Source organism: Lactuca serriola, chromosome 9 (assembly GCF_051521515.1).
Source record: "Lactuca serriola cultivar US96UC23 chromosome 9, Lser_US96UC23_V15, whole genome shotgun sequence".
In the NCBI taxonomy this organism is placed as follows: domain Eukaryota; kingdom Viridiplantae; phylum Streptophyta; class Magnoliopsida; order Asterales; family Asteraceae; genus Lactuca; species Lactuca serriola.
The window spans coordinates 171,795,422-171,806,260 of NC_136416.1; the positions used below are offsets into that span (position 1 = coordinate 171,795,422).

Below are 10,839 nucleotides of genomic sequence, written 5' to 3' on the forward strand. Positions count from 1 at the left end.
ATGAAAATCGTACAATATCAAAATAATGAAAGTAAATAGTTTTCGATTTCTAGTTCGTTTCGTAAAAACGAATTTGTTTTAAAATTGTAGGAATAATATTCCGGTAATATACGAAAACAAACAAAAAATAGGAAAAAGTTGAGACATGATTTGTCCGCTATCGGGTGTTTGTTTCCCAGGATACAACTATAAGTGGTTCTTCTAGAAAACACGAACCCTCATTAGGCCTGAATTTTTCATTTAATTTAGCAAGAAAACTAAGAAAATGAAATAGAGAAGAATAGAGTTTTTGTATTCTTATTGGTGTCCTCAAATGGTTGTATGGTAATAGTATTTATACTACATATTAGCTAAATTGCAATATTAATTACAATTTCAGTTACAAAGAAAAGACATATTTGCAAGAAAGGTACCTAAACTTTTCTTTTCTTTCTCCCAACAATTAAACTCTTTTATTTACTTCTTCCAACACTTTATATAAAGATTAATTTGTCGTTCATATAAATCCATTTTTGGACGTGTTAAAAAAATGGGAAAAAACTCATTTTCATAAATTGGTTAATACCAATTTTCCAACAAATATTGGGATGTAGTCGTGGATTTCCCTTTACTAAAATAGTAAACATATAGAATATTTATGGAGGAATAACAACCTAAAACTAGCGTTTTCACATTATCATTTTATTTGCTATTTTTATTTGATTCTCTCTCTCTCTCTCTCTCTCTCTATATATATATATATATATATATATATATATATATATATATATATAATTTTATTTTTTTATTTATATAATTAATATAAAATACACAAAAGTATGTAAATAGTTCAAGTCAATAAGGAAATATTTAGATAAAATATGAAGAAAAAAAAACAGTGTTGTAAATGGCGAGTTAGGCGGCCGCCTAGGCGCTAGGCGGTCAAATTAAGCGGAGCCGGTCAACTATGGTAAACATCGGTCTAAGCGGGCTTAGACGGAGCTAGGCAACATAACTTAATTTTTTTTTTAATTTTCAAAAGTTATATCAAAAATGTTCAAATTTTCAAATTTTAAATATCAAATGTTTTAAATTTCAAGGAATACTTCTAAATTTTCAAAATTTTAATATTTAAAAATTTAAAATATTTATTTGTTAAAATATAATAATTTTTGAATAAATTGTATATATTATATCAAAATAAATAAATAAACATAAAAAATTGGCATATTTATTAATTTTGTTACGATATAAGTAATATTTAAATTTAAAAAATAAATTTTGATAGAATAAAGAGTCTCCCCCTAAACGTCAATTAATCACCGCTTACACCGATTAGGCGTTTGAACCTAATCGATGGTCAGACTCCCATCTAGCGACTTTTACAACCCATAAAAAAAAAAAAGTAAAACTCTGGTTTTACATGCAGTTAACTTCTCTGTATATAGCGAGAGTTAAACGACACAGGGATTGGTGCTGTAATTAATACATACCACAGGGACCGTATTTGTAACAAAAAATTGCTTGACCAAAATAGCTTATTAGGCCAAACAATGGGTATCATTTATGTAATATTGTCTTTTCCTTACGATGAAAAACAAAAACAACTTTTTATTATACTGATTTCTTTTGTGAATACACGTATGATCAAAATACAATAACTTTTTCGTACAACTGTAAACCCTTTTTATCCTACGTAGATACATGTAATGTGTGGGTGGGTACTTTTTCACCGGCGGTGGAGGAGACATAGTAGTGTGGACAATTACACGTAAGGTTTTTTAGGTGGAGGAGGTCGCAGGGACTTGTGAACGGGTGGTGGTGGTGGTGAAGGGTTGTGCACAGGTGTATTTGGTGATGAAGGTGGGCTTGATGTAGGCGGATGCGGATTTATATGTGGTGGATCTGGTGAGATAATGTTTTGATGTTGTTTATGTGGTGGTGGTGGTGGTGGAGGAGACTTCTGAAACCGAGGATGAGGTGGTGATTTGTAAACATAATGATGCTTGGTTAATGACGGTGAAGATTTCTTAAGGGGAGGTGGTAGAGATGAGTAAGGGTAGGTGGCGTCGGTGGATGAAGTAAAGCTTAAAGAAACAATAACCACCGCAAGAGAGATTAAATGGGTTGGCATTGAAGACGTATACCCTTTCGTTCCCATTTCCACTAAAAGAAGTGGGATCTAATCAACTGTCTTTAGAGAGAACCTCTTCTTTCCTTTTATAGGCATAATCCTTCCAACTTTGCACTTAAAAAGGTTGTAATTAAAACTATGTTGAAAAATAAACAACCAACTACGTTAAATTTACAATGCATGTGCAATAATTAATAAGCAGTCGTACTCGGTACTCCGAAGTCCAACCCTAAAGGCCAAAACCCATTGACTTTTGGGCACGGGTGGAATCAAGAATTTTAATATGGAAACAAACATTGCCAATATATTATATGTAGTTATTTAATATTGGACGTTAAAAAACATAAAACATTTATAATCTTTTTAGTTGTGGATACAATAACATGAAACTTGCTTATATATATATATATATATATATATATATATATATATATATATATATATATATATATATATATATATATATATAAAACAATTTTGTGGGGGTATTGTAGTACCTCCAACACCCAATCTAGCTCCGCCACTGTCTTTAAGATGTTTAATTACTATTTACAACAAAAAAAATTTAGTGTTTTTTTTTGAAAAAATTAAGTAATATGCTACGTCAATAATTTTTTTTGTATTGTAAAGTAAAAGAAGATAGGTTTATGAGATAAAAAGACAAATTTAATCAATTTTATTTAAAAAATCTTAGGAAATAACCAAAATATTAAAAAATGGCTTGTATAAGCATCGAAATCGTAGGTGAACCTTCATGGTCCATGATTTTGCCATTTGGACTGTGATTTTTGGTCAGACTTGCAATTTCATCAAAAATTTAATTTATTTTTCGAAATTTATCATATTAATATGACGGAATTGTATATAACATCTAACCATTTACGGTTTTCTTAATTCGGCCACATTTGTGATTTCATCTTTTCCATCTGATATGTCATTTCCTCTCCTCTGGTGAGATCGTAGAAGTATCTAATTCATAGGATTATACATTAAACATTTGTATAATCTCACTTATTCTCATTTTTACATAAGTGAGGTTGTACAAATGTTTAATGCATAACTTTATTCATTAGACACTTGCAGGGCCGGTTCTAGCTAGGTGCCCGGTGTGGCACCGGCAACACCTAGTTTCCGTGCACGTAGTAGAAAAAATTTTATTTTTTTTTTATTTTTACCTATTGTGCCACTACGTAAAAAAATCGTACAACTACTAAAAAAATTGTGCAACTACATAAAAAAAATTGTCACTCTATCGAGAATTACCAAACGAAAAAAAGATAATAACGAGCCTACAACCCAATGTTTTAATCGATTATTGTCTAATAGTTCAATTGCCCAAAGCTTAAAATAAAACTTAAGCGGATAAATTACCAATTGGGCTAATTGCTTGTAAAAAAGATAGCTCATCCTAATTATTTGAGTGTCTAATTGTTGATCGGTACAAACGATTACACAATAACACGACTTGTACATTCTAAGTCCGTGTTAGAAAATCACAGATGTTAGGAATGGTATTTTTACGTATTTTTATATATGCATTTTGGTATATTTTTTATGTATTTATTTATTTTTTTATTTAAAATTTCATTGCATGTAAACTGTAAGCTAACTGTTATATAGCTTATAAAAGAACAAGAAGACACTATAGTACTAAAAAAATTCAAAGATCATGTTCTTCCATTTTTTTTCTTAAATTGAGTTTGTATATGTACAAAGTTAATGAATATCTTTATTAATTTTACATTGTATGAAAAAAAATTTGTAACACCCAGGATTTTGAAAGCCAAGAAAGTAAAGGAAACCCTAAATTTAAGAGGGACTCGGCGAGTCCAAGGAAGGACTCGGCGAGTCGGAGCGGGATCCGGATCGATTAGTAAGTGACCAACTCGACGAATCGGCCAAGTGGACTCGGCGAGTCTGGTCTGTGCGAGGAAAACCCTAAATTCGGGGCTTGGAGCCTATTTAAACGTCTCAATCTTCTTCCTAGGGCTCCTTTACAGCCTCTCACACCCAGAACGCCGCACCTTAAGCCCCCATTGTGTTCATTCAAGCTTTTAGCCATTTTTTAGTGGTTTTAAGGAAGAAGAAGGAGTGGGAATCTTTGAAGCATCAAGGAGTGGTCTTGGATCCGAAGTTTGGGGAGCATTTCAGAGCATTAGAAGGTATTAAGTCGTTTCTCTCCTCCAGAATTTCCTTGGTTATTAGTTTTGGGGCTTTTAAGCCATGTTTAAGATCAATCTTGAGCTTGAGGTCCAGATCTGAGGTTGCTACCTCAGATCCATGCTTGTTTTGGAATAGAATCCCGTAAAGTATCAGCCATTGGGTGGAAATTGGAGCCTCCTGGTCCTAAACCCTAGCTATGGGTGTATTTTGCCTAGATCTCCCTCTCTACACGTAAAGTTTGCAACTTTACGTGGGGAATAGGCTTGGGAAGGGTAGATCTACAGTTTGGAGTTCATGCATGACTCGAAAGTCCTCTGCATGTGAGTGGATCTTATTGGACTCGGCGAGTCCTTCGAGTGGACTCGGCGAGTAGCTTGAAGATGAGGAGGAACTCGACGAGTGGGACGAACAGCTCGTCGAGTCGGATGAAGATAGGCATGAACTCAGCGAGTTGGATGAACAACTTGGCGAGTTGGATGTAGATTGCCGTGTGCTCGGCGAGTCTGTTCTTAGACTCGGCGAGTCAGGTCGCGTGGTCCCAAACCCTTCGAGTTAAGTCTCGAGTCAGCGAGTCGAGCCAGGACTCAGTGAGTTGGACAGGACAGGAATCCGGAATCAGTAGACTCGGCGAGTCAGGGGCTGACTCGACGAGTAGAGTCGCGAGTGGAAGGACTCTGGACTTATAAACTCGGCGAGTCGGTAGGGTGACTCGACGAGTAGGGTTGACCTGGAAGGTTGACTTTGACCAGAGATGACTTGGTTGACCCTTGAAGGTCAGTTAGACTAAGTGTTATGTTGATATTGGTAGCTCGGGGAGCTAGCGGAGCAGCAGTTCAGAGTTAGTGGTCAGGTAGCGGTCAAAGGGGTTAGCAGCAGCAGTTCAGCAGTATCAGGTGAGTTTCCCTTTGCATGAATGGGTCTACGGCCACAATGTCGGCCCATGTAGTTATGAGTAGAAGACCCGGGGGTTAGCCCTAGGCACAGTATGCTAGTATGATATGGCGGACGAGGTCCAATGATAGAGGGCGGGTGCCCAAGGAGCGGTTTATGTGATAGTTTATACTTGTTGTCTGTGTGATACTTGTATGTGCCTGGTAGGGAGGTGAGTGTGGGCGAGGACTCGTATCTCACCAATAGCAGAGTGTGGATGGCGTTCCACATCTCAGTAGCAGAAGAGCAGGGGCGAGGCCCAAGTTAGGGAAGGAGTAAGGGTGGGCTGGGCCCGTATCTCACTATCAGCAGGAGTATGGACGAGGTTCCATGACTCATCAGTAGCAGGACACGGGCGGGGCCCAGAGATAGGTGAGGCCTTAGAGCAAGAGTTGTTAATATATGTTTAGTTTATGTAATGTTATGTGATATGTTTATGTACTATTATATGTTAGCAGGCGAGGCCCTATGACAGGCGAGGCCTAAGTGAAACAGATTTGTATCCGAGCGGGGCTCGAAGCCAGGCGGGGCCTGGAGCGGCGGGGCCGTTGTAACGGGCGAGGCCCGAAGTAGAGGGCGAGGCCCAGGATAGCGGGCATGGCCCAGTATGTGCAGTATGTGATTTTGCATGGCATGTGGTATGGTGGGGAGCTCACTAAGCTTTGTGCTTACGGTTTTCAGTTTTGCTTTCAGGTACTTCCGGTAGCGGAGGGAGGAGCTCGGGGTGATCGCATGGCACACACCATAGATTAGTCAGCCTGGGAATGTTTACTCTGATAATAAATATGTGTTTTGAAAACTTATACTCAGATTATGTTTTGGAATGAAGTCTTGTTTAAAGTAATGTTTTATTAAAAAGAAATTTTTGGTCTTGAATTTTGGGATGTTACAATTTTAGTTTCTTATAAAATATTTAATTATAAATTAGTAAATTTCACAACACAATATTGTTTCATTTCATAGTTTATATGATTTTTCTACAGTTAAATTGTGATTTTGTATAAAGTTGTTACATTTATCATTAATATAACTTATGTGTAGTTTGCATGAGTTATATATGATTAATTATATAAAGTTATGAATTTTGTGAGTTCTCATATTAATAATATCTAATTATAAGGGGGACAAAGTGGACAGCTGTACAGGGTCAAATTTTTTTATTATATATTTTTATTTAAAAATAAAAATTTATAATAATGATAAATGCCTTTTTTTCTGACTCATTCTGGGTCTTTAAAGATATCTAATTCCTCATAACCGGTCCTGTTTAATTGTATAAAGTTGTTACAGTTTTTTACAGCTACAAATGTTAATCCTACAAGGCTCCCTCAGACCACTAATACACAAACATATAGAACAAAGGCAACAAGTTAAAGCTATAATGTAAAGGGTTATTGACATAGAAGCACAATGACTTTTTCTGTTTGGTTTTAAAAGGTCCTTCAATTAATTTCGTACCTCTGACCCTACTAAAGTAACAAATTATCTGCCAAATTAAGGTTTTCTCCATTTTTTACCGGTTACCCCAGTTGGTCAACGAAAGTCAAATGTGACGTGGTCAGTAATATCCAGTTGGTGTATAGTCAGCTTACTATATTATCTTCGTAAGGGTTCAATAGAACAACATTTATTATTTCCTTACCCTCCGATGAACACGAACCCTTTCAACCATGTCTTCCTCCTCCGAATCTTATAACACCGTTGCTATTTACCGGATTAAAATGAATCCTCCTTGCTTGTGTCGCGATTAGCCTGTGTCATAGCTCAGAGAAGCTTGGAAGCCTAACAACCCAACTCGTCGCTTTTACAATTGCGCAAAATCAATGGTAACGTATCCTTCGTTACAATCGATAAGTTTTAAACCTAAAGTTTTGACTTTTTTACTGTAAACCCCCTATTTTGATCGACAAAAACCCCATTTACAACGAGAAAACCCTAAATTTTGAACAGTAAAACCCTTTTTTCTGTGGTGTGGCTTTTTTTGTAGATATCCAACGACATTTACAACTTCTTCCAGTGGCTTGACCTAGCATTACCAAAAACACTACAATGATATGTTATGGAACATGAAACTTAGGATCGACGACCTTTTGGTTAGGAATGGTCAAGTTGTTGAGCTGCAGAAGAAGGTGGAGAAGCACAAGCTTCTTAGGAAAGCTGAGAATGAACTTGCTGAAGCTAGGATCCAAGAACTACTCATTGAGATTGAAAGGTTGAAGAATATGTTAAAAAATGTTGTTTTGATTACTCTGGTCTACTTATTGTTTGTGGTCATGTACTTTAAGTTGTAGTTGGCGATGTAAGATGTTGGGTCATGGTGTATAGGTGCTTTTTGGAACATGGTGGATATGGGGATGGTCTTTTGGGTGATTAGGTATTTGGAAATCAAGTTAAAGTTCTTGTAAGTGATGCAAGGTGTATAGTGTTGTTGGATGGTGTGATGGTGGCATATGAAATGATGATCCTTTTGATAATTTAGTATAGGCAATGTACTTTAGCCCCATTACGTATGGTCATGTAACACCTTTTGTATGGACTTATTTTATAATAGAAAGCATGGATTCTATTATCTTTTAACATTTCTTTATGGTTTCCTTGATAGTATACTGCATAAATTGTTATATGGTCCCCAAAGAATGCAAGTTATATAGTCCATTAATTATATAATATGATGCATGAGTTGTTATATGGTCCACACTCCACTTTCATATCAGGCTTACACTGGAATTCTCTTTTCAGGAATCCTTGCTCCTGGCTTATATTCATATAGGCAACTCATAAGAATAAGACGTTCAACTACCTCAAACAAATTTTTAAGTAGCATGGTCCACATAACAATTCCAAGAGGGACAAGAAACAAGGGACCATCTAATGCATAAAAAAGACATAAAGGATACTGGATCCCACACGATAATATGTTAATAACCAAAGTGAGTGTCATACATTACATAACAATTCCAACAAAGAATATTTAAAAGCAAACATCCTAACATGTTTTTACTACATAATAAAAGAAACATCCCATGCAAAAACTACATTAAGTTGACAGGTTTTTCTAAAGTGTTACCCTCTCCATTTTTTCCTATAACTTGGGTTGCCAATTTTTTCTTGATGATCCTTTCACTCTTTTTCCTCCTCTTAACCTGGGGAATTACAACATTACCCCTTTCCCTTGTCACTTGTGTAGTCCCACTCTCCCTAATACCTTATGTATCCCCATATTTCATTCTTGTCCTACTTCCACTTGCCACTTCTACAATCATTTTCTTCACATTTTCACCCTATTAAATGAAACATAATTAATAACAAATTAATAAATTAATAAATAAGATTTTGTATATACCTTTGTTATCTTAGTCCTCTTAACCCTACTACCATGTGTATCCCTACCATCCATTCCTATCCTACTACCACTTGCCACTTCTGCACTCATTTTCTTCACATTTTCACCCTTTTAAATGAAACATAATTAATAACAAATAAAAAAATAATAAATAAGAATTTTTATTTACCTTTGGTGCCTTAGTCCTATGAAACCTAGTTGGTAACTTGTTTGGTCTTGACCTATCAACATTTGGACATGTCTTCTTATTATGTCCTTCCACTTTGCACAAACTACATGATATCTTCTTACCCTTCTTAGAAACTCTATGCTTTCCACCCTTTTCACTCACATCTCTAACTCTTTTAGTTTTTTGCCTACCATGAATCATTCTATTCTTGGGGGGTAAAGGTGGAATGTAATTAGTTTCAGGCTACATCTTGCTTCCATTCATTAGACAAATTTTATACTGGTAGGTCTTCATATACATTACTCTAACAAAATAAGGATCCACATATTTCTCCACATCTTTATTAAGGTAGTTAATGGCAGAAACAGAATGAACACACCCATAACTATTAAGTTGCAACATCCTGCATGAACATGTCCTCATATCTAAATCAACATCATATGCCTCACTTCTTGACCTAGTCTCAAACTGGTTGAGTCCACTTAGCAATACCTCCCAAAACATTTGATTAAGCTTTAACTCATTCAACCTCAACCTTATTTCATATGAAACATCACTTGACCATCCATTAAGTTTTGTTGTGAACAGCTTGTTCATCATATACATTCTTAATTCTTCAAGCATTGTGATGATAGGTTTCTTCGTGGCTTCAACTATGACTGCATTGAAACTTTCACATCCTCTATTCTCCATACTAGAGCAACATCTACCAACTTGATAGTAAGCTCTTGACCATGTTTTAGGGTCCTTCTCTATCAAGTAGTTACTTGCCATTGGACTCATAAGCTTAATATCCTTCATTATTTCCTTGAAAGATTGTTCTATTGTTGCATTAAATGCAGACCAAAACTTGTTAACAAATTGTGCCCCTAGAAACTTTTTATTGAATTTGGCCACAATGTGCCTTGCACATTGCCTATGCTCAGCTTGTGGTAATAATTCTTTGACAGCTTCCATAAGACCCTATACCAACATACAAGTAGTTAGAAATGAATTGGGTAATATACTTTGTGAAAGTGAAATAATAAAAAAAATGTTTTGCTTACTTTGTGTTGGTCTGACATAAGAGTTAAACCTTGTCCCATACCAAGATTGATATCATCACTTAACAATGACATAAACCATTTCCAGTTTTCCTTGTTTTCAACACATACCACTGCCCAGGCAATTGGGTATATTTGGTCCCCAGCATCTCTCTCCACAATACAAAGCAACTCACCAGTAACATACCCTTTCAAAAAGCAACCATCAATTTCAATCACCTTGCTGCACTCTTCTAACCACCCCTTCTTTACACCATCAAAACAAACATAATACTTACTAAAGTTATTAGTTCTATCTGACATTGTAACAACATCCATGCTGACTGTTGAACCAGGGTTGTATATTCTAATTTCCTCTCCATAAAACCAGAGCTTAGCATAATGCTCAATAAGAGTACCTTCAACATCGATAAACACTTGATAATCCATTTCGTTAGTTATTACCCTAAGACCATTTGCTATAGTGAGATCACGTGCTAAGTAATAAAGTTTCTCAAAAAGTTCTCCAACAAACCTTTCTATAAATTCACAACACCCATGTAAATCCATTCCAGAGAAATCATAACCATTAAACATGAACGTTTCACCTCCAGTGTATCTATGTGGGGTGTCTTGTAAAAACACCATTATAGTGTAAATGCACTTTCAAGAAAATAAGGTCTGGGTTCGCCATGAACTTTAACTAGAAAAGAACCAGATGAACTTTAACTACAAAAGAACCCTAGACGAGAGAAAACTTACAAAAATGGGAGAGAAAAGCCCTAGAATCTTGAACACTTCAACACGATTTTGATAACCGACTGGAGTAAAGCCATTTTTTGAATAGTTATACGAAGGCATTGACATGTCATTGATAAGATGCCATTTAATTGAAGAAATCTAAAATCTAAAGGCCACACTACATTTAATTACCGGGTAACCGACTTTAATGGTATAAACGACAAGTAATTTGTCACTTTAGTGAGGTAACAGGTATGAAAATTAGTTGAAGAACCTTTTAAAACCAAATGGAAAACATCATTGTGCTTCTATGTCAATAACCCTAATTTAAAAGCACATGCTAGAAGTTATTACAAAA

At 35.6% G+C, this 10,839-nt stretch overlaps 1 protein-coding gene across 1 annotated transcript; it reads right to left on the minus strand.

Annotated features, from left to right (window-relative positions):
* Positions 1–8,412: 8,412 nt before the first annotated feature.
* On the minus strand, positions 8,413–10,388 carry LOC145076302 (uncharacterized). Its single transcript, XM_079022229.1, has 5 exons — positions 9,765–10,388; positions 9,022–9,681; positions 8,719–8,961; positions 8,550–8,657; positions 8,413–8,487 (listed from the first exon to the last, which is right to left on the minus strand). Exons 1-5 carry the CDS (start codon positions 10,386–10,388, stop codon positions 8,413–8,415), a joined length of 1,710 nt encoding a protein of 569 aa, XP_078878355.1.
* Positions 10,389–10,839: the final 451 nt, after the last annotated feature.

Excerpts from the sequence above, each read along its gene's own strand:
- LOC145076302 (XM_079022229.1), bottom strand. The coding sequence starts at position 10,388 with ATGGTGTTTTTACAAGACACCCCACATAGATACACTGGAGGTGAAACG. Across the intron at positions 9,682-9,764 it reads TTATGTCAGACCAACACAAA|GGTCTTATGGAAGCTGTCAA; the intron begins GTAAGCAAAACA and ends ATGTTGGTATAG. Across the intron at positions 8,488-8,549 it reads AGAGGACTAAGATAACAAAG|GGTGAAAATGTGAAGAAAAT; the intron begins GTATATACAAAA and ends TTCATTTAATAG.